This window comes from Macrobrachium nipponense, chromosome 15 (assembly GCF_015104395.2).
Source record: "Macrobrachium nipponense isolate FS-2020 chromosome 15, ASM1510439v2, whole genome shotgun sequence".
NCBI classification, from domain to species: domain Eukaryota; kingdom Metazoa; phylum Arthropoda; class Malacostraca; order Decapoda; family Palaemonidae; genus Macrobrachium; species Macrobrachium nipponense.
Window position 1 is genome coordinate 22,512,949 of NC_087208.1, and position 23,680 is coordinate 22,536,628.

Here is a 23,680-nt window from a genome sequence, read left to right on the forward strand (position 1 = left end):
TCTCCCTCTCCTGCGCCATGGGAAGGGGGTGGTAGATGTCCTTCGGGTGGGGTACCTACTGCCATTTGACTTCTCTCCTCCTCTGTCGGACAAGCCGCAGCTCCGGAAGGCATATTCTACAGATTCTCAGAAGTTCTTGGCTCTTCGGGAGGAAGTGCAGAAGATGCTGGACAAGGATGCGATAGAGGAAGTGGTGTGTCCATCTCTGGGGTTTTACAGTCACATCTTCTTGGTGCCCAAGGCGTCAGGAGGATGGAGACCTGTGATCAACTTATCCACCTTGAATCACTTTATCAGGAAGACATGGTTCAAGATGGAGACCCCGCATTTGGTGTTGGCAGTCGTGAGGGAATGCAACTTCATGCTGTCGATAGACTTAAGTGACGCATACTTCCAAATCCCTATTCATCCGATATCCAGGAAGTTCCTTTGCTTCTCTCTTGGGGACAAGGTCTTCGAGTTCAAAGTCTTGTGCTTCGGGCTGACAACAGCCCCTCAAGTGTTCACAAGGGTCTTCTCTCTCGTGTCAAGTTGGGCCCATGCTCAGGGGATCCATTTGCTGAGGTACCTTGACAATTGGTTGGTCTTGGGAGTTTCCAGGGAAAAGCTGCTGCAGGACAGGGATCGCCTACTTCGGTTCTGTGTGGAACTGGGCATCGTAGTCAACCAGGAAAAGTCGAACCTCGTACCCAGTCAAAGGACTCTACCTGGGCATGGTCATCGATACGACAGAGGCAAAAGTTTTCCCGTCGTATCAGAGATTGGAGAAGTTGCGGGTGGTGGCGCGACTTCCTGTCAGAACCACATCAGTCAGCTCATCAGTGGCAGGTTCTTCTGGGAGTGTTGTCTTCCCTGGAGAAGCTGGTCCCTCATGGGCATCTTCATCTTTGGTCTCTGCAATGGAGACTGAGAATTCTGGTCTCCGGCAGGGGACTCACCCCTGTTAATTGCTCCTTTGTCTCTGGAAGTGAGAAAAGGCCTTCATTGGTGGTTGGACGACCAGAATCTTTTGAAGGGTGCTCCTCTGCGTTCTCTTCCACCGGACTTCCTTCTGTTCTCAGACGCCTCCCTTGCAGGTTGGGGGACTCATTTAGGCGGCGTCATCGCTTCAGACGTTTGGAGTTTGGAGGAAAAGCAGCAACATATCAATGTCTTGGAGTTGAAGGCAGCCTTCCTGGGTCTGAAGGAGTTTCGGGAGAAGGTATAAGGTCATTCTGTCGTTCTCGTGTCGGACAACACCACGGTGGTAGCCTATGCGAATAAACAGGGAGGCCTGGTTTCTTGTCAACTTCACGCCTTGACCGTCTAGGTTCACCAGTGGGCGGTCAGCAGTTCGTTAGAGCTCTCAGCCAGGTATATCCCAGGCAAACGGAATGTGGTCGCAGACAAACTCAGTCGTTGGGATCAGATCCTAGGCACAGAGTGGTCCCTTCATCAAGTGGTAGCAGACAAGCTTTTCCAGATTTGGGGGAGACCCATGCTGGACCTTTTTGCGACTCGCTTCAACAGGAAGCTGGAGATATTCTGTTCTTTGGTCCCAGATCCTTTAGCATTGGCAGAGGACACATTCCAGCATCCCTGGGACAACCTGGAGGTGTATTCCTTCCCTCCGTTTTGTTTGATCCGTCAAGTTCTGAACAGGCTGATGAGTTCACAGGGTCTCAGGATGACTTTGGTACCCCCTCTGTGGCCTCAGGCGGAATAGTTCCCAGAGCTGCTGTCGTTGCTGTCAGAGGTTCCGAGGGAGATTCCCCCTTGGCAACATCTGGTTCAGCCCCATGTGGAAAGGTTCCACCAGTCAGTAGAATCCCGGTCTCTTCACAGTTGGAGGCTATCAAGTATCGCCTCCGAGCAAGAGGTTTTTCTCAGAGAACAGCGGGGCATATGTCTAGCAGCCTCAGAAAGTCGACCTCCGCAGTTTACCCAGGCAAATGGGCAATCTACTGTGATTGGTGTCGTAAATGGGGTTTTTCTGCACTCGCAACCTCTATTCAGCGAATAGCAGACTTTTTAATCTTCCTCAGAGACGAGAAACGTTTATCCGTTTCTGCCATTAGAGGCTACAGGGCGGTCCTGAGTTTGGTGTTACACCTGAAAGGTATCGACATCTCCTCTTCCTGGGAACTTTAATTGCTAGTTAAGGGGTTTGAGCAGTCGAGTTTTCCTAGAGAGCTCAAGCCTCCGACGTGGTATGTTTCCTTGGTTCTCAAGAGCTTCACTAAGAGTCCATATGAGCCTTTGCGTCGCTCATCTGACAGGAACTTGACGCTCAAGACAGTTTTCCTTCTGGCCTTGGCATCTTCCAAGAGGGTAGGAGAGCTCCACGGTCTGAGCTATGAGGTGAACCACACCAGGGGTTGGGGGTCGGTGTCCTTTGAATTTGTCCCAGAATCATGGCCTAGACCCAAAATCCCTCTGTGCACGATGACAGGTTTACTTCGTTTTCCATTCCATCACTGAATGACTTTGTGGGTGGTGACGCTAAAGAGCTTTTGTTGTGCCCTGTCCTGGCCCTGTGTTGCTATCTTAAAAGGACTTGGCACCTTAGACCAGGCTGCCGCAGACTTTTTGTTAGCACAGGCCATACAAAGAAAGAGGTGTCTAAGAATACTATCTCTTTTTGGATACGGGAAGCCATCAGAAAGGCATACTTGACTCTTGATGATTCCACCACCACGTCTGTGCAGGCTAGAGTGCATGACGTTAGGGGTATTGGTCCCTCTCTGGCTTTCAAAAAGAACTTTGCTGTACATAGAGTGCTGAGTGCTGGTACTTGGTTACGCCAGTCCACGTTCACCTCTTTCTGTCTTAAGGATGTAGCCCACAGATCTGCAGACACGTTTTCCCTGTGTCCTGTGGTGGCTGCCCAACAAGTTGTGTAACTCATAGTTGCCCTTAACAGGGCACTTTTGTATCTTACCGAAGATGATTGCGTGGATGAGAGAATGAGTGAGTTGGCTGGTCTCCTTCTTTCTCTTGTACCTTTCCTTCTTCCTTCGGGCGGGTTAAGGAATAGACACGTCATTCGCTGGACTGGTCTGATACAGGTGAGTAAGGTAGTCATACTGATATTGTGGTCACTTAATATACAAATATCAAACCCTCTATTCGGTAGCATATGCTCTACTCCTTAGCAAGGAGGAGTTGGGAGTAGTACAAACCCTGGTGTATTGGTTCCCTATACAATGGTTCTCCCATATATCATTGTACGTCACTCAGGGTCTGAGTGGTTAGATATCAATTTATCTAACTTCTCAATGGGCTTCAGTCCCTCTCCAGAAGTCATTTCTTCTGGGAGCTGGACTGGTGGGTAACAGATAACAATCCTTATTGCTTGTTCCCTCGTAACCTTGGTGTCTGAGACTCGAGCTTTGGTATTGCTCCCGTGTATGTTTTAATGGATGTCTTGTACCTCCCTCCAAGTATGAATCTATCCTATTGTTAAGACCAAAGATTTTTTCATGCATGAACAAATGACAAATTTTCTAAGACAATTTGTATTTTTCATAGCTACAAACATAAGGTCTTAACATTATACTGCCCACCTCTAGCCACCCCTCTGTGTGTTAAGACATCCTGAATTGGGAAAGACTGATGCGGTGGCGTAGGTGCATGGTCCTTGACCACTCTTCACCCGATTACGCATGCATTGCCAGATATCACAAGATTCCTTGCTTTCATCTGTTTTTTTTAACTGGATCCAGCTAGGCACTAGAAATTATCCAATTGTTAAGACCTCAGGTTTGTAGCCATGAAAAATACAAATTGTCTTAGAAAATTTGTCATTTTGCATCTGTCCCAAGGGAAGGTCAACACGGAAATCATGGAAGGCCATTTAAAAACATTGACGTACATAGGACTTCTGGGCTGGATAAAACCGCAGGCTTAGTTAGAAAAAAAAGCCGGCTTGGGGAAGGAGAGCAAAGCTAAAGTCAACTCTCCAAGGCAGTTTAAGAAAGACTGGTGGTGCTCCACGAGGTTCCAAGCCTGGTCAGTGACCAGCATCCACCTCTTATATGCATGAGTTGCCAGATGCCACAGATTCCTTGCTTCACAATTTTTGATTGTATTTCAACCATTTTCCAGCTGGCGCTAGAAGATTATCCTGTTGTTAAGACCTCAGGTTTGTTAGCTATGAAAAATACAAATTGATTAAAAATTTGTCATCTTTTATCGCAACTTAGGCATAGGGCCTTAAAATCACTGATATTTAAAACTGTACCATCTATAAGGAGAGCAAGATGCAAGGGCAAAAGTGTTCTGGGTTGAATACCTGTAATAAATTAGTTTTTAATATTGTGGAATTCTGATTTCTAAACATAATTCTTTCATTTTTATAAGCTATTGTATCTGACTTGCAGAATATTTGCTCACTGTCAGTTGTGTTGTACAATATTAATATTAATTCCAATCATATTTATAGGGATGTTGAACCTATTGCAGCATCTGGTTCACTTTCATGAAGGCTCAGTCTTATTTCTCCAGTGTTTGCTACTTGGCATTGACAAGCCTGGCTATGGATGTGCATATGAACTTCCATAAATGTTCGTGATATATACTTTGTTGCGGATTTTTGTGGAACATATTTTTCACGTTATTTTGGGAACTTTCACCACTTCACGAATTTTTCTATGAACTGGATCTCAAAAATTATCACTACACTTTTTTTCCATATTAGATTAGGCAGTGAACCATTAAAATAGGCAGTTATAAGCATTTTAGTTTAAGGGGTACTTGATATTTGGTAGTTAAAAGTATTTTTTAGAGGTGTTTTGCATTTCTGATGATTTTGCACCTCCACAGTGGGTTATGGAACCTATCCTGGCAAAAAAGAGGGTTAGCACTGTAACTTTACAGTGAATTTTCTCTCATTTAGCCTCATTGCAAACTGCTCTTTATAATAGGTTGCATGTGCTACCTCTTGTGTTTCATCACAGGGAAATCTTATCATGTTTGGACATGTAAACTACTTTTACGAGTGCTATAATAATGATGATGATGATGAATTGTACCCATAATCATAGGAACACTAGGCACAATCCCAAGATCCCTGAAAAGGAATCTAGAAAAAACTAGATGCTGAAGTAGCTCCAGGACTGATGCAGAAGAGTGTGATCCTAGAAACGGCGCACATAGTAAGAAAAGTGATGGACTCCTAAGGAGGCAGGATGCAACCTGGAACCCCACACTATAAATACCACCCAGTCAAATTAGAGGACTGTGATAGAGCAAAAAAAAAAAAAAAAATAATAATAATAATAATATAATAATAATAATACAGAAAGAACAAAGACCCCCTCCACAAAAGCCTACTACACAAAGGAACTAGGGAGATAACAAGTAAAGTTAACGAAATAATGAGACTAATACACACCACCAGTATTACAGAGGCAAATAAACTGGCATATGCAGGAGAGAGACTAGTAGTAGAACTCTTGGGAATACAACACCAATACCACCATCATAACCACCCCAATAGAAACCAAAATAGCAACTGCCTTGGAAAAGGTACCTGGAAAAACAAATGGTGATGAGATCTGACTTCAGTATACTGAGAGTGCAGAAAAGAGGTTAAGAAGCAAGAAAATGAGAGGAACTGAATGAGAAATGCAAAGTACAGGAAAAGGGCCTAAACAGTACAATAGAAGATATAAAACAGAGCCTTAAAGCCAAAGCACCTAAGATCCAACAGTAGATGAACAGGTATGAAGGATACCAACAGAACAAACTCTTTGTAACCAACCAGAAAATGCTCTACAGCCAAGTGAGAGGAGGACAACCACAAAGAAATTCCTGAAGCCGAACCGAGTAAGAGACTGGGAAAACGTATGGGGCAATCACACAACAAGCGTGCAGCATGGCTTCAGGAAATCAAGGCAGAAGAGTTGGGAAAAATAAAACAAAGATTCACCAAGATCACGACAGAGTCAGACACCAACTAAATGCCCAACTGGAATGCCCCAGGTCCTGATGAAGTTGTACGGCCACTGGCTCAATAACTTAAAAGGCCCCACACCCTTAAATAGCAGAACAGCTCCATCATCGTTATCAGAAACCACCATGTGCCCAAATGGATGACCACAGGGAGAACATCTTAGTACCGAAAGACAAGAACAAGGGAAATATAGCAAGTAACCACAGGCCTATCACTTGCCTAACAATAATGTGGAAGTTATACAACTACCTAGAGGATACAAACACCATCCCCCCACCAACAGAAAGGCTGCAGAAGGAAGTGTACCGGCACCAAAGACCAGCTCCTGATAGACAAAATGGTAATAAAGAATAGTAAGAGAATGAGAACCAACCTAAGCATGGCATGGATTGACCACAAGAAAGCCTTCGACATGATACTGCACAAGTGGCTAATATAATGCCTGAAAATATATGAAGCAGAGGAAAACACCATCGGCTTCCTAAAAAATACAACAGTGCAACTGGAATACAGTACTTACAAGCTCTGGGATAAGACTACCAGAGGTTAACATCAGGAGAGGGATCTTCCAAGGCAACTCACTTTCCCACTACTGTTCGTATTAGCCATGATTCCCAAGACTAAAGTACTGCAGAAGTTGGATGGTGGGTACCAACTCAAGAAAGGGGCCGACAAATTTAATGATCTAATGTTCATGGACATCCAGCTGTAAGGTAAGAGCATCAAGGAAATAGATACCCTAATCCAGACTGTAAGGATTGTATTGTGGGACATTAGAATGGAGTTTGGAATAGAAAAATGCGCCTGGTCAACATACCACAAGGCAAAGTGACAAGGACTGAAGGGGTAAAAGCTGCCAGACAGGAATAGCATCAAACACATAAATGAGACAGGATACAAATATGTACCTGGGAATAATAGGAGAGGATATAAGACACGAGATGAAGGACACCATCAAGAAACAGTATACACAGAGACTTATTATACTAAAGTCAAAACTCAGTGCTGGAAACATGATGAAAGCCATAAACACATCGTTAGTACCAGTAATCAGATACAGTGTAGGAGTAGTGGAGTGGACAAAAGCTGAACTCCACAGCATAGACCAGAAAACTAGGAAACACATGACAGTACACAAAGCACTGCAACCAAGAGTAAATACAGACAGACTATACATAACACAAAAGGAAGGAGGGAGAGGTCTAATATGCATAGAGGACGGTGTCGACATTGAGAGCAGAGTGTGGGGGCAATACGTGAAAACTAGTGAAGACGAGTGGCTAAGGAGTGTATGGGAAGAAGGACTGATAAAAGTAGACGAAGACCCAAAATTATACGGAGACAGAAGAATGAAAAACAAAACAGAGGAATTGCACAGCAAATCAATGTATGCACAGTACATGAAAGAGAGTAAAGGACTATGCACAGTACATGAGAGAGAGTAAAGGACTATTCAGTGGTAAAACATAGCAATGGCTACAGAGGGGAGAACTCAAGAAGGAAGCAGAAGGAATGCCGACAGCATCAAAAGATCAAGCCCTAAGAACCAGTTGTGTTCAAAGAACAATACGTATATAGGAGACATCTCGCCCATATGCAGGAAGTGCAATATGAAAGGTGAGACCATAAACCACAGCAAGCAAATGTCTGGTGCTTGCACAGAACCAGTACAAAAAGAGGCATGATTCAGTAGCAAAAGCCCCCCACTAGAGCCTGTGCAAACACAAGCCTGAGGGACTGATAGAAAACGATCAGGCAAAGATCCTCTGGGACAATGTTATCAGAATAGATAGTGTGATAATTGCCAGTAGACTAGACTTGATGCTGATTGACAAAATCAAGAAAAAGTATCACTCATTGATGTTACAGTACTGTGAGACACCAAAGTAGATGAGAAAGAAAGAGAAAAAATTGATAGGTATCAAGACCTGAAAATAGAAATAAGGATATGAAATATGCCAGTGGAAATGTACCCATAATCTTAGGAACAGTAGGCATGATCCCAAGATCATTCAAAATTGATCTGGAAAAACTAGATGCCAAAGTAGCTCCAGGACTCATACAGAAGAGTGTGCTATTAGAAACAGCACACAGTGAGAAAAGTGATGGATTCCTAAGGAGGCAGGATGCAACCCAGAACCCCTTTACTATGAAAACCACCCAGTTGAATAGAATGACTTGAGATAAACAAAAAAATAAATACTGATGATGATAATTACCACTGAATGATTCCTTATTCCCAGTAAATTGTTGTCAGTTTACTTTGTGCGTATAATGTTTTGAAGTTTCTTTTTTTTATTTTATTTTACAGGATGGTGAAGGTGACTGGGATGTAAATCAAGTTATCAACAAAGTTAATAAATTACATGAAGTGTTTGGCAGCGTTACATTAGATGATGTTCCTTCACAGAGCCTCAAATCAGCTGAAGTAGGTTGGATGTGTTATATTTTTATGCATTATTTACCTATTTATTAAATTTCAAATAGTCTTATCCAGTTTTACAGGTGATGTATTTCTTTGTAGTTGCAAGTGATCTGAATACTATCACTATTATCGTGTCACTTTTCTAATAGGTTGAAAATACCTGCTGTGTGCATTGTGCAGCATTAATAAATGGCTTTTACAGCATCTCTTCATTCCCCAACTGCTTCCCTCTTTATCTTTTACTTCCAATCTACAGTATTCTAGGTTTTATCGTCCCATTTGTAGTGTCCCTCTTCAACACTACGTATATAACCTCCAAACTTTCATAGGACTGAATCCTTTGTTGCTGAATTTGAATAATTCCAGATATGTTTTGGATAACACAGACTGGGAGGGGAGTTATGGTCCTCAAGACCTAGATTTCATAATCAATCAATCATAAGGCATGTAATATATTCAGTCAATATTCTTGGATGATGTTACAAAGAGGGGTACATCTGTCTCATAATTTTAACTTCTCACAAAAATACCCACTGTAACCAATGCTGAGCTGTGCATAGAATTAGCTGTGGGCTTTGGAGATTCTGTCCTCCTCAAGACCATGACAAATGGGAACCAATAATGAAATAACCTCAGGAAGGATTTTACCAGAATGAAATTACAGCAATACCTTGAGATACAATTATAGTTCGTTCCTGGACCGAGCTTGTAAGTCAATCTGCTCATATCTCAATTCAGTTTTTCCCATATAAAATAACTGACAAAAATTTAACCTGTTCCAGCCCTCTGAAAACAAACAAATCAATTATAATAACAATGGAAACAACATGTTTTTAATTGCTGTACTGTTCACACACACACACCCAATGATATAAAAAATTATTATTGCGATATGAAATTAAGTATATCTTAGTTTTACCAGACCACTGAGCTGATTAACAGCTCTCCTAGGGCTGGCCCAAATGATTAGATATTTTTATGTGGCTAGGCACCAATTGGTCACCTAGCAATGGAACCTACAGCTTATTGTGGGATCCAAACCACACTATATCGAGAAATGAATTCCTCTGATTCTGCGTTGAAATAAAATGTGGTTTTATTATGAGTTATTACCTTCAAGACAGACGATAGTGGCTAACGGCGGCATATGCTGAGGAGAGAGGGAGGGAGAGGTAGTTGAACGGTACTGCATTCAATACTGTTCCTTACACATAGTGTAACACTTAAACATAAAGTTAACTGAACTTAGCATAATTTTTTTTTTGAGAACGTTGTCAAATGCAACCACTACATCACTCCTCCAAATTAATGTATCTATGTCTGATGAACCTGTATCTGTTCCATTCCTATTTCTCAGCTTATTACACCCTCTCAACACCTCGGCTTCTGTGCTCCCGATCCCAACCCCTTTGCTAGCCTTGAGTTGAGAGTCATCCAGAAATTTAGTTTGCTGATGAATGCCATAGACCAGCCAGGGTCTTCAGTGAAAGTCCTTATGGACAAAGTGGGTAATAAGAGTGTTAGTGATAAAAGTGTTGGTGAAGTGTCAGCGGAGGAGATGGCTGCCCGTTCCGCTAATTCTCGTAGGCAAAGATCCCTGGCATACTCCCCTAAACCTGGGAGAAGTCATACTGGTAGTCCAAGGGAGGTTGGGGGGGGTCTGCCAGGATCTCTTCGCCTAGTCACCAAGACTCCTCAGCTTCTCAGTGGTGTGGTCGGTATGGTGTTGGCGTACCACCTTGGTGGCCGCGACTTTGATTCTCGGGCATTCCATTGAGTTGTGAGAAAGTGTACTTCTGATGATAAAAGTTCACTCTCGATGTGATTCAGAAGTCACGTAAAACCGTTGGTCCCGTTGCTGAATAACCACTAGTTCCATGCAACGTAGCAGCGTAAAAACACCATACAAACAAACAAACAAACAAAACCAAGACTCCCCAGAAAGATTGCTTCCTTTAGTGCCAGAATAGCCTCCTTTTAGAGCCTCAGTCCTTTTGAGGTAGCGGTAGGCAAAGAAGCTTTCCCAGATGTCGGGCGAACACCTAGTTTGCTTCTCAATGAATCAAGAAGTCGCTCGCAAAGCCAACCTTACGTAAACAAGAACCTCGTCCTCCATACTCCGGTAGGAGCCAGGCTCCTCCACCATTGGAAACGTTGGGAAGCAAGAGGGGCAGAACCCAAAATAACAGAAGTGCTGAGAGAGGGGTATGCAATCCCATTGAAACAAAATCCTTTAACCAGCTTTCCTGTCATATTGACAGCCTACTCTGTAGGCTCGGAGAGGTTACTAGCCCTCTCTCAAGAGGTATCATTCCTTCTCAGGAAAGAAGCCATCAAAATAGCTGAGGACACTTGTTCCCTCCTCGGGTTACTACAATCAGTTGTTTGTAGTCCCCAAGGCCTCAGGAGGTTGGAGGCCAGTTCTTGGAGTAACACCCTGAATTTATATGTCCAGAAGACCAAATTCAAAATGAAAACGACCCAGACCATCCTATCATCCATTTGCCAGGAAAATTAGATGATTTCAATAGACATGCAGGATGCATACTTCCATGTCCCTATCCACTTGGACTTGAAGGTTTTAAGGTTCATTTTCCAGAACAAAGTATATCAGTTCAGAGCTTTTTATGCTTCAACTTGTCCACAGCTCCACAGGTGTTCATGCATGTACTAGCCCCATGCGAAATGGGTATGTCTCCTTGGAATAAAAATTTCGTTATATTTAGACAATTGGCTACTTAGTTCTCAGTCAAAGGAGAGATGTACGTAGGGCCTACGTCTCAACTGACTCCCTCTCAGGAGATAGTATATTTGGGGATGAAAATAAACTCTTAGACTTCAGTTTTTTCCATCCCCCAAAAGGATAAATTCTTGCTATCAGAAAGTTGACCAATTTCCCTCCTTTCAGTCCTGCTCTGCAAACAGTTGGATGAGCCTACTGGAGACGTTCTCATTATGGAGCAATTCATAACACTAGGGAGGCTTTATATTGGGAACTTATAATTTTATCTAACGATCAGTTAGGACAGGAACAAACACCCATACACGTTTGTGTTCCCAGTGACTCGAGATCAAAGAGGACATGCTGTGGTGGAAATGAAATGAAAGACTTTCAGCAGAGAAATCACTCCTTCCTCTGAGCCCCAACATGGTGTTTTATTCAGACACCTCAGACCTAGGTTTGGGAGCTCTCATGAGGAACCAAGGAGGTCTCTGGGATATGGACTGCAGAACAGAGCGGTTGGCACATAAATATAAAAAAACTGAAAGCTATTCACTGGGGATTGAAAGATTTCCCAGTAGAAGAGTTCAACAAGACAGTGACTGTCCATTCGGACAATACCACGGCACTGTCCTATGGTAGGAAGAAAGGGGGAACACATTCATTTTCCCTTTTCAAAGCAACAAGAGAACTCATCTAGGCAGACAAAAATCATACAAGAGTTTTAACCAGATTTATGCAAGGGAAGTTAGATGTACTAGTGGACGGATTTAGCCGCTGAAAGCAAGTTATCTCCACAGAATGGACCTTAGACCCTCAAGTTTATCTAGATCTTTGGAAACTGTGGGGAAAACCAGTCCTGGATCTATTTGTGACCGCCAGGAACCACTGACTCTCACGATATTGCTCGCCAGCACTGGACCCTCCAGCCTGGGCAACCGATGCAATGGTGATAGATTGGTCAGACAAGGAATTCTGTGCCTTCCCTCATTTCAAGATTGGTGAGAGAAGGTCATCAACAAGTTCAGAACTCACCGAAATCTGATGATAATTTTAATACTATCGCTGTTTTGGCCAGCACAGTTGGTTCCCTGACTTATTAGAACTAACTATGGACTTTCCAAGACCACTCCCTACAAAAATCAATCTACTCGGACAACCTCACTACAGACAATTCCACCAAAGACTGTCCATTCTGGCCTTGACCTAATTCAAACTGTCAGGAGATTAGTGCAAGCGAAAGGTTTTTTTAAAGTCAGTTGCAGACACACTTGCTCGATGCAGGCACCAATTCTCAAGCAAAATTTATCAAGCCAAGTGGACAGTCTTCCAATCCTGGTGCAGAAGGCATAACATCAAGTCTTCTAAGACATCTATTGCAAAAATTGCTGAATTCTTTCTCTATTTAAGATCATCTAGAGGCTTGTCTTCCTCTACTATAAAGGGCTACAGAGCTATGTTGAGCTCAGTTTTTAAACATAGGGGAGTAGGTCTATCATAAAGGATTTGTCCAACCTTTTCAAATTGTTTGATACGGCAAAACAGAGGGAGACAAGGCTGTCAGATCCCTGTTTTGAACCACCATTCACAATTTCTCTGAGAGACCTGATAAGGAAAACTTATATCTAATAGCATTAGCCGCTGCTGAGCGTGTGAGCAAGCTACATGCAATTGTCAAAAGAATTTTGGTTTTCTAAGGGGGACGCAGTCTGTTCGTTCACCCTCGGTTTGTTAACAAAGAACAAGACCTCTTCCAAGCCCTGGCCTCATTCTTATTCTATTAAAAACAAATGGACAATTCTAGGTCCTGATGAGGAAGAGAAGACTCTTTGCCCAGTACAGGCACTAAGGTACTATTTACATAGAATGGCAAAGATTTGTGGTCTATCAAATAACCTGTGGTGCTCGGTAAAAGAATGTGTCACATCCACTTTCAAAAAATGCCCTGGCATTTTTTCTGAGGTATCTAATCTCGGAGGCCCACTCTCAGATTAAAGAAGAGGTATTACCCTCGGTGAAAGTTGAAGCATGCAAAGTTAGGGCCGTGGACACTTCGCTTGCTTTCAAGCATAAATTGTCCCTTTCCTCTATAATAATAATAATAATAATAATAATAATAATAATAATATACTGTAATGATGTAATGACAAAATGATGCATATAAAGAATTCTTTCCCTTGTCTTTCTTTTTAACTCCCCAGAAGCTCAAAGTCCAGAGCTGTCAAATATGTCAGGTAATGTGACAGGAGGGAGTGTTGCAGATTAGCGATCAATGATTTCTCTCTCTCTCTCTCTCTCTCTCTCTCTCTCTCTATGTATGGGTGGAATCTTCACACACTCCTATATTCCTATATTTTTACCAACCATTTATTTCTTTTAGTAAGGGTAATGTATTAAGATAACTTTTAAATGAAATTACAGTAACTTTAACTTCATTCAAAAGTTACCTTAATACTTATGTAAAGACAACTCTCTCTCTCTCTCTCTCTCTGTTGATGTAGCTGTAGATAATTTTTAATTTACTATCTGCTTTTACTTTTATCTTCTAGAACTGTAAATGTGCTGTTTTAAAACACACAATTAAGAATTGTATTTTTCCAAATATAAAGCCCTTTTTGTTCATGAAAAGGAATTTCAGAGCAAAGAGAAAGAGACAGAATAAAGAATTTCTTGAAAGTGTTGAGGAGACTTCTAAAAGTAGATCGGTCTTCGGAAGGGGAAAGAAGAGAGAACTATGTTGTATGTATGTAACCTTCACACACTCATATATTTTGGCCAACCATTTATTTCTTTTTTTAATGGTAATGTATTAGGCTAACCCTAATTTCATTTAAAAGTTAGCTTAATATTTAGGGAGCATTATTAGAGTCATACATATTTACTATTCAAACTCTAGAATTAAACATTTATTAGCATTTCTGGGCTCAGCCCGTGTTGCTACGTGAAATGTCCCTTTAGCACACATTTCTAAGGTATAATATTGCTAAAATACTTGAGAAAAAAGCTAATCTGGAATTGCCAGAATATTCTGGCTCGCTCACCTTATTTAAAGGTGTCGGTATGGTTTCTGGGGCGAGTGAAACCACTACCAGAGGTCCTTTGCCATTTAGATTCATCCTTTTTCAAAATCCCTCAACTATAGAGGAGCCGACCTAAGGCCCACTCCTCGCTACTGTTACGGCTAGCGCCTCTGACGTCATTCCTTTTGTTAGCACGATCCACACCGCACATATTTTTCTGCTCTGTGTTGTGTTCGTTTTGGAATTCTCACTTATTCATCATGCAACGTCAAGATTCTTCTGCATCCAAGTTAAGTACTGCTATTAATGTTTTACAACATTTACAGACTGCCCTGGGCCCATTTAACCAATTTATTTAGGGTTTTTATGGACGGCGTCCCATGTGGCTTTGTCCCCGAGCCGCGCATCGCTCCCACATGTTCCATTGTTTCGTGCCCCATTCGGTCCTTATACCGTTTGTGCTCAAATTCTTTAGTAGTACATTACTATTCTTTCGATGATGCATTATTGACGTCTTATTTATGTAATTTTATCTCTACATGGGGGTTGTTTTCCGAGCTCATCCTAAGCTTGTAGCCTACGCCGTTTCCTTCAGCTTAGAGTTCATGCATGCATGTTCTTTTTAGTTGTCAGGTTACTATGAGTTAGGCACTTTCGAAGGACTCTAGTCTTTTCTCTCATGTCCTAGAGCCACCCTGGTCACCGCCCTGCGTTTCTACGTCTCGGCATAGGCTAGCTGCTCGGAGTCTCCAGGTTCGCCCTTACTTCTCGGTTGGTCCGATCCAGCTCCTCCAGGACATCTCTTTCTCTCCTCCTTCATTTTTTCTTCCTTATCCCCGGTGTTTTGTTAGGATCTTATTTGTATTCATGCTTATCGAGACAGTTCTGGCTGGCCTAGGCCACCTCGGATCGCGTGGCCTTTCTCACCGCATAGTTCATCTCACGGCCGAGAAAGGTTCCAGGCGACCGCTATGAGCCACCCAGCGTCGGTCCTCCATGCTCTCTTCCCCATTCTTGGGGGGAGATACGCTCGCTCACGTTGTCTCAGACAACCGATCCGAGCACCCTCCCTTCCCTCCCCCCCACGCGGGGGGATACAGGAGTTAGCTAGAGGACGCTTGACGTCAGCTCGGCTCCATACCGCTCTCCCCAGTAGAGTAGCAGGGGGACCCCTGCTTGGCCGAGTCTCGGTTGGCCACCTGACTCTGCTGTGCTCGGCTCTCCTCGGCTCTCGGGCCGCGCTCTCCTACCCCGAGTCACCACCCTTCCGCTCCGGCGGGTCAGGACCCCGGCGCAGTCAGGTCTCAGGGACCGGTGACACCAGGTGGGCTCTGGCCTCATTACAAGGATACGCTTTTCATGCATGTTTACGTTTATATTTAACATCCATTATCTTAGTGTAAGTTGGCGGAGACCCCGCTACCTACCTGGGATTCCCCACCTACTTATTCTAAATTTAAGTTTTGACGGCAGGGTTGTCAACCCCGCCACATTTTATTGGTCCCCTCCTGCTCCTCACCCGCCGTTCCAAGTACTCCTCGCTCCAGTGTAGGGATTAGGTGGTCTCCCTGTTTCAGTAAAATTTTGCTCTCCGGCAACGCCGGAGACACACCTGATTTCAAGCTGTATCTAAATAACCGATCCCTGTCCGGACCCCGACTCACCACATTACACGGCAGAAGAGCAGGTAGAGACTAACCCTTGTTATCTTTTAACTCCGGAACATTCCAGCGTTATGATATATCACATCACGGACTTAGTCCAGGATGTTAGTGATGATACTAATGTGTCATTTCACTTACAGGTCACCCATTGTATGGAGTCGGGCTGTAATGCCGTGCTGCAGGACCTGTGCAATCCGGTACAACAAGTCGTTGGTTTGGCACCATGAGAGCTGCACGATCTGTTATGAGTTCGTGGATCAGGTCTCCTCCAGGATAAGTAATGTTCCGAATATACTACACTTTAGTACAATGATTTCAGTGACCAATATGATCTGTGATATATCAGTCATCTTATGTTATAAATTATTCTTAAGTAACCTTAAGTATTAATACTAACCCTCTCTTTCAGGGTGCCCATGCGATCCAGGATTCCGCCCTTTCTACCCTGAAGGCCTGGGTTGGTGGGTTTGGCCGTAATGTGACTAAGGGCCAACCCTACATTTTATCGAAAGAGATGGCCACCCTCATCTTCCCCGGCGGGAAGAGCGCCTCTTACGTGGACCCGGAAGTGGCGGCTCCCTTGATTACCACCATCCAGGAGCAAGTGGCGCTAACCTCGGAGGAACCTACGACTCAGGATGTCCTACAAGAAGTAGCCGGACTGAACTTAGACCTCGAGCCCATGACGGTGGATGGCACAGGTAAGGATGTAAGTGAGGCAGGTTTGTTAGGGGCTCAAGGTCTTTCCTTGAGCCCATCTAGAGCTTCTTCCTCTACTACATCTACTTCTTTCCAGGGATTCACCAGGGATGTTCAGTCGGTCAGGCCGAAGTCCACCCTGGTGATCCCTAAAGTCAAAGGTAAGCGTGACTTTAAATCGCTCTGGAAGTCACTGTCGAAGAAGTCAGGTTCTAGCCTTGCCCATAAGTCTTCGGCTCGCCATCCCGGAGCGGACAAGGCTAAAATGGCTTCTTTCTTAAAGGATTCCAAGTCCAAGTCTTCTAAGGACAAGGCTCAGCTCTTCTCCTCCGACCCTGAGCCTTCGACTTCTAAGGGAACCAGACCTAGGACTCCTAAAGAAAAGGTAGAACCTTCCCTTTTTGACCCAGACACCTTCTCTGCTAATATCTCCGCCAATATTATGCAGCAGATGGGCAGTTTAGTTGGGAACTTAGTGCAAAATAAGTTCCAAGAGATGTTTACACCAATTTCATCTTCTTTAGAGGAGTCAGGTCAGTCTATCCGAGCTATCTCTGATAGACTAGTTACTCAGGAGAACCTTATCGCAGGGCTCCGAGAGAACTCAGCGGCAGGACTTCCACAGTCCGGCACGGTAGCTCAAGCCATGCCGGACTTGTCTACCCTTCCCACATATACGGCAAGCAACCCCTGGAGGATTGCTTCCCACGCTCCCTTCGTAGATGGCATGCTAACGATTGAGGGCTGTGGAACTCGAAGGATTGCGGACTTCGAGTTTCATCCGCAAGGATTGCAGCCCCCCTTCATTGGCTATGCCCGCCTTACAGAAGCGGCTATGAGAAGGGAAGACAAGGTCCCGAAGGAGACTGTAATTCTCTCTCGGGATCACGCACAACGTGAATGGCTACGGAACCTAGAGGAGTGGCAATGTGTCAACACCAGGGTTCAAGCCTTCAAGAGTGCCTTCACGATCTTCACTGTGGACGCGGAGACTCCCATCCCGTTCACATCGAAGGTAGCGGAGCTCACCCTGCAAGCCGCGATGAAGGATGAACCAATGCCACAACTCCGGGAGACGGAACCAACATCCCTCATGCTCCCCGGAACGGATGATCTCTGGGTAGATCTTCTGGCCACCTTTTCGGTGGGAAAGCTGAAACCAGACTGCGCCATCTCTCAGTTCAGTGAGAGATTACCCAGGCTGTCAGATAACCTCATCCAGGCTGAGTTTGACGCCAGGATGAGGCTGTGCAGATCCCTCAATTCACTAGTAATGACGGAAGTATCGGCTCTAATCTATGGAGAAGAGCCGCTATTCAAAATCATTGCAAAGTCACAATTGTACTCGATGCAATGTGACTTGTATGATTTAGTCATAGCTAGGCGAAATTGTAGGAAACATGTGCTGGCAGAGGCCACTATCCGACATGAGCCTAACAAGCTCTTAGCCTCATCCATTTTGGGCGCTGATCTCTTCCCAGCCTCGTTAGTGAACGAAATTCACTGCGAGGCAGTTAGGTTCAATCAGAGCCTAAGGGTTCGCTGGGGTTTGATCAGCCAACGAAAATCGGAGTCAGCCGCATCAAACCAAAAATCAAAGAAAAGGCCTAGGAAATTCCAGCCTTTCCAGGCTTCCCAGCAGCAGACGGTAGTACAGGTGGTTCCGGTATCACAAGTACCGCAAACATCCACTTCCAAGGTGCAGCCACAACAACAGTTTGTGCTGCTAACGCAACCACCTCAGCAGGCACAGGCTTCGACTTCCTACGCTGTCTCCCCTGCTTTCAACCCAATCTTTGAAGGTCAGTCCTTTCAACCCTTCAGCAAGTTTGGCAGGGGTAGCAGAGCTAGAAGCGCTTTGCGCCAAAGGGCTAGCGGAAGAGCATCTAACCGAGGTAAGGGTCCCCGGGGAGGATGTGGGGCACGCCCTTCCCTGAACCAGTGAGAATCCTCAGGTAGGAGGGAGGCTGTTCCTCTTTCATCACCAATGGAGGTTCAGCACATGGGCCCAAAGTATTGTGTCCAAAGGTCTAGGGTGGAGCTGGCTCAAAGGTCTTCCTCCATCCAAAACCTTTCATCAACAACCAACAGTGGAATTGATAGAATACTCTCAAGAACTCCTTCAAAAAGGAGTAGTGTCAAGAGTCAAGTATTTAAAATTTCAAGGTCGCTTGTTCAGCGTGCCAAAGAAAGGCTCAAACAAACGAAGAATAATTCTAGACTTGTCCCGTCTAAACTTATTCATTCGTTGCGACAAGTTTCGAATGTTGACCCTTTCGCAGGTGCGGACCTTACTTCCCCGTGGGGCCGTCACCACCTCTATAGATCTTACAGACGCATACTATCATGTTCCAGTAGCAAGACACTTCTGCCCATTCCTAGGCTTCAGGCTAGGGAACCAGGCATTCTCCTTCAAAGTAATGCCTTTCGGGCTCAATGTAGCCCCCAGGATATTTACAAAACTGGCGGAGACAGTCGTTCAAGAACTCAGGTCTCAAGGAATAATGCTAGTAGCTTATCTGGACGATTGGCTCATTTGGGCCATAAGCATTGAAGAATGCCACAAAGCAACGGTCAAAGTGATCCAGTTTCTGGAACACCTGGGGTTCCAGATAAACAAGACCAAGTCCCGGCTAACACTGGAGTCTCGCTTCCAGTGGTTGGGCATTCAATGGGACTTGAAGTCTCACACTCTATTAATTCCGCTGTTGAAGAGAAGAGAAATAGCAAAGGCAACCAGACAATTTCTCAAGTGCAAGCAGACGTCCCGGAGGAACGAAGAAAGAATCCTAGGCTCTCTCCAGCTTGCTTCAGTAACAGATGTTCTGCTAAAAGCAAAATTGAAAGACATAAACCGCATCTGGCGCTCAAGAGCAAACAACAGATCTGGGACAAGCTAGCCACTATCCCGGCGATCTTACGAAAGAGGCTCCGCCCCTGGACGGAGATCAAGAATTTTTCAAAGACAATTCCCCTCCAATTTCCTCTGCCGGCACTAGTGATCCACACAGATGCGTCACTAAATGGCTGGGGAGGATACTCACAGTACAAGAAGGCACAGGGAACCTGGTCCCTTCTATTCTGCCAGCTTCATATCAATGTACTGGAAGCTATGGCAGTGTTCCTCACCCTGAAAAAGCTTCATCCAGCCAAGAAATCTCATATCAAACTGGTGCTGGACAGTGCAGTGGTAGTACACTGCATCAACAGGGGAGGCTCCAAGTTGAGCCATGTGAACCATGTCATGATAGCCATATTTTCACTGGCAGCCAAGAACAAATGGCACCTGTCCGCCACCCACCTAACGGGGGTAAGGAATGTAGTAGCGGATGCGCTATCACGTTCAGTCCCACTGGAGTCAGAGTGGTCCCTGGACAGGCAGTCATTCAAGTGGGTCTGCCAACAAGTCCCAGGGCTTCAGGTGGATCTCTTCGCCACAGAGTCGAATCACAAACTCCCTTGTTATGTGGCCCCCAACCTGGACCCTCTGGCTTATGCCACGGACGCCAAGGCTATAGACTGGAATCAGTGGAAGAAGATTTACATCTTTCCTCCAGTGAATCTTCTCGTGAAGGTTCTGAACAAACTCAGGACGTTCAAGGGACACATTGCTCTAATAGCCCCCAATTGGCCCAAGAGCAATTGGTTCCCACTGCTACTGGAATTGGGACTCCGACCTCAACGGATTCCCAATGCCAGACTATCACAACTAGTACAAACGAGGACTGTGTTCGCTTCCTCAGGAATTCAGAAAGCCCTAACTTTATGGACTTCATGAAGTTTGCGGCAAATATAGATGCCAATATCGACCCTAAGAATATCTTATTCTTAGAATCGGATAAACGGGAATCGACCCTGCGTCAATATGACTCAGCAGTTAAAAAACTGTCTATATTCCTGAGGAATTCTGAAACACAAACCATGACAACCAATCTGGCCATATCCTTTTTCAAGACACTGTTTGAGAAAGGTTTATCAGCTAGTACTATTACTACTACTAAATCTGCACTCAAGAAAATCTTCCAGTTTGGATTCAAAATAGACCCAACAGACTCTTATTTTTCATCTATCCCTAAGGCCTGCGCTAGACTCAGACCATCAGAGAGACCCAAGTCTGTATCATGGTTCTTAAATGATGTCCTCAAATTAGCCTCGGACACTAGTAATGACTCATGTGACTTTTTACCCCTCCTGAGGAAAACATTATTCCTTTTAAGTCTGGCCTCAGGAGCCAGGGTATCTGAACTGTCGGCTCTATATAGAGTTTCTCCCTTCAGGAGAAGTGCTACTTTCTCCAGATCATCAATTTCCAGCTAAAAATGAAAACCCACTGGATAGGTGGGCCCCGTGGAAAATTCTCCCACTTCCACAGGACCCATCCTTATATCCAGTTACTACCCTAAGAGTATACCTAAATAGTACAGCCCTGAGATCTTCAGGCCCTCTATTTATAAGTGAAAAAGGAGGCACCATTTCCTTAAAAGGAATTAGGCAGCAAATCTTATATTTTATTAAACAAGCCAACCCAGAACCCTTCCCTCGGGTACATGACATTAGGGCAGTAGCTACCTCTATCAACTACTTTCAACATATGAATTTTGATGATCTGAAGAAGTACACAGGATGGAAATCTCCGGCAGTATTTAAACGCCATTATCTTGAGTCCTTAGAAGCCCTTAAATTTCCAGCAGTGGCAGCGGGAAACACAGTTTCTCCTGACACTGCTTGAGCAGTAGTAAGTAGTTTAACCTAGATCTCTCCTTTCTACCTGCCTCGCTGACATTCTTGCCATGGCTCAGCCACCATGTAGCCTTATTGTACCTTGGGTGCCACATGTTGTATATATTATGATATTTCCTTGTGTTTTGTTCTTAGGATTAGTCACAGTTTAAGTTAACATTCTTGTTTACTGTTAAGTATTAACCATTTTGTATTATTGTTACTATTAAGGTTTCAATTGCCCTTTGTTACTCAACTTGTAACCATATCCTTAGATTATAGCAATTAACCCTCTTATGCCGAAGCGGTAAAAAAAAAATTGTCTCCCGTGTGCCGGAGGTGTTTCAGAGTGAGCGCGGAAGCGGAAAAAATATTTTTTTCAAAAAATCACAGCGCGCTTAGTTTTCAAGATTAAGAGTTCATTTTTGGCTCCTTTTTTTGTCATCGGCTGAAGTTTAGTATGCAACCATCAGAAATGAAAAAAATTATCATTATCATATATAAATACTAATGCGATATATGATAGCGCAAAAACGAAATTCCATATATAATTGTATTCAAATCGCGCTGTGCGCAAAACTGTTAAAGGTAACAAGTTACTTTTTTTTCGTTGTAATGTACACTAAATTGCTATCATTTTGGTATATAACACATTGTAAAACGATAAAAGCAACACAGAGAAAATATTATCACAAAATAATGCATGAATTCGTAACGCTCGGACGTAAACAAATATATTTTTCAAAAATTCATCATAAATCTAAATATTGCCCTAGAGACTTCCAATTTCTTTCAAAATGAAGACAAATGATTGAATATTACTATACTGTAAGAGTATTAGCTTACTATTGCAGTTTTCGACCATATCTGACGAGTTAAAGTTGACCGAATGTCGAATTTTTTTATATATATATTTTATATGCAATTATTTTGGAAATAAGAAAAGCTACAACCTTCAAATATTTTTCGTTTAATTCTACATAAAATTGCGCACATTTTCATATATAAAACTCTGTGAAATGCCTAATATGAAACGGAGCAAATATTCCAAGAATGGTACGTACGCATTTCGGAGATTTGTGGCGGAGAATCCGCCCGCGGAGGGAAGGAAAGATTTTTTTTAAAATTCACCATAAATCTAAATATTTTGCTAGAGACTTCAAATTTGTTTCAAGATGAAGGTAAATGACTGAATATTACTAGACTGTAAGAGTTTTAGCTTACAATTGTGTTTTTCAACCATTTCGGTAGAGTCAAAGTTGACCGAACTTGGTTTTTTTCTATTTATCGTGATTTATATGCAAATATTTCAAAAATGAGAAAAGCTACAACCTTCAATTATTTTTTCGTTGTATTCTACATGAAATAGCGCACATTTTCATATATAAAAACTTTATGTAACGGCTAATTTAAAATGGTCAAACATTACCACAAATCGCACGTAATGATTTTTTCAGAAGAGTTACCGTGCGGACGTAAAGAAAATGTTATTTTTTTCATAAATTCACCATAAATCGAAATATTGTGCTAGAGACTTCCAATTTGTTGCAAAATGAAGGTAAATGCTTGAATATTACTAGAATATAAGCGTTTTAGCTTACAATTGCGTTTTTCGACCATTTCGGTAGAGTCAAAGTTGACCGAAGGTTGAAATTTTGGCAATTATTGTTATTTATATGAAATATCTCAAAACTGATAAAAGCTACAACCATGGGTGTTTTTAGTTGTATTGTGCATGAAATTGCGCACATTTCCATATATAAAACTTTATATAACGGCTAATTTTAAAATGGTGCAAACATTACCACAATCGCATGTATGATTTTTTTCAGAAGAGTTACCGCACAGACGTAAGGAAAAAGTTTTTTCATAAATTCACCATAAATCGAAATATTGTGCTAGAGACTTCCAATTAGTTGCAAAATGAAGGTAAATGATTGAATATTACTAAAATAATAAGAGTTTTTTAGCTTACACAAAATTGCATTTTTCGACCATTTCTGGTTAGAGTCAAAAGTTGACCGAGGAAAGGTTGAAAAATTTTGGCGGCAAATTATCGTTCTTTTAGTATGATATCTCAAAACTGATAAAAGCTACAATTATGAGTATTTTATTGTTGTATTCTACATAATAATGCGCACATTTTCATATATAATACTTCATGTAACGGCTAATTTACAATGGTACAAAAATTATGTCAAAGTGACGAAATAATTTCCGAGATGTGTCACAGATACTTTTTAGTGCGGCAAGAAAGAAATTCGCGCTTGCGCGCCTGCGTAACGATTGTAAACAAAACAACACCTTGATCCGTGAACTCCCAGCATCCCCCAAGGTGCGTGATTCAAAAGTTTTAGGCTGGTAGGCCTATAAGTATTTTTCCGCGAATTTAAAAAAAAAAACTTTTGTAAGTCGACGTAAAATACGTCCAGTCGGCACACGGGAGACAAAAAATGTCGACGTAAAATTCGTCCAGTCGGCGTAAGAGGGTTAACC

The 23,680-nt window shown here is 43.1% G+C and overlaps 1 protein-coding gene across 3 annotated transcripts in view; it reads left to right on the forward strand.

Annotated features, from left to right (window-relative positions):
* LOC135227028 (RNA-binding protein Ro60-like) overlaps positions 1 to 23,680 on the forward strand; it is a 196,130-nt gene that overhangs the window by 42,168 nt on the left and 130,282 nt on the right. For all 3 annotated transcript variants that reach the window (XR_010317333.1, XM_064266813.1, XM_064266814.1), the window contains exon 7: positions 8,247 to 8,363. Coding sequence is in view for 2 of the 3 variants with exons in the window: in XM_064266813.1 (XP_064122883.1) it covers positions 8,247 to 8,363 (117 nt within the window). In the remaining variant the exon portion in view is untranslated. The remainder of the gene's footprint in view (positions 1 to 8,246; positions 8,364 to 23,680) is intronic.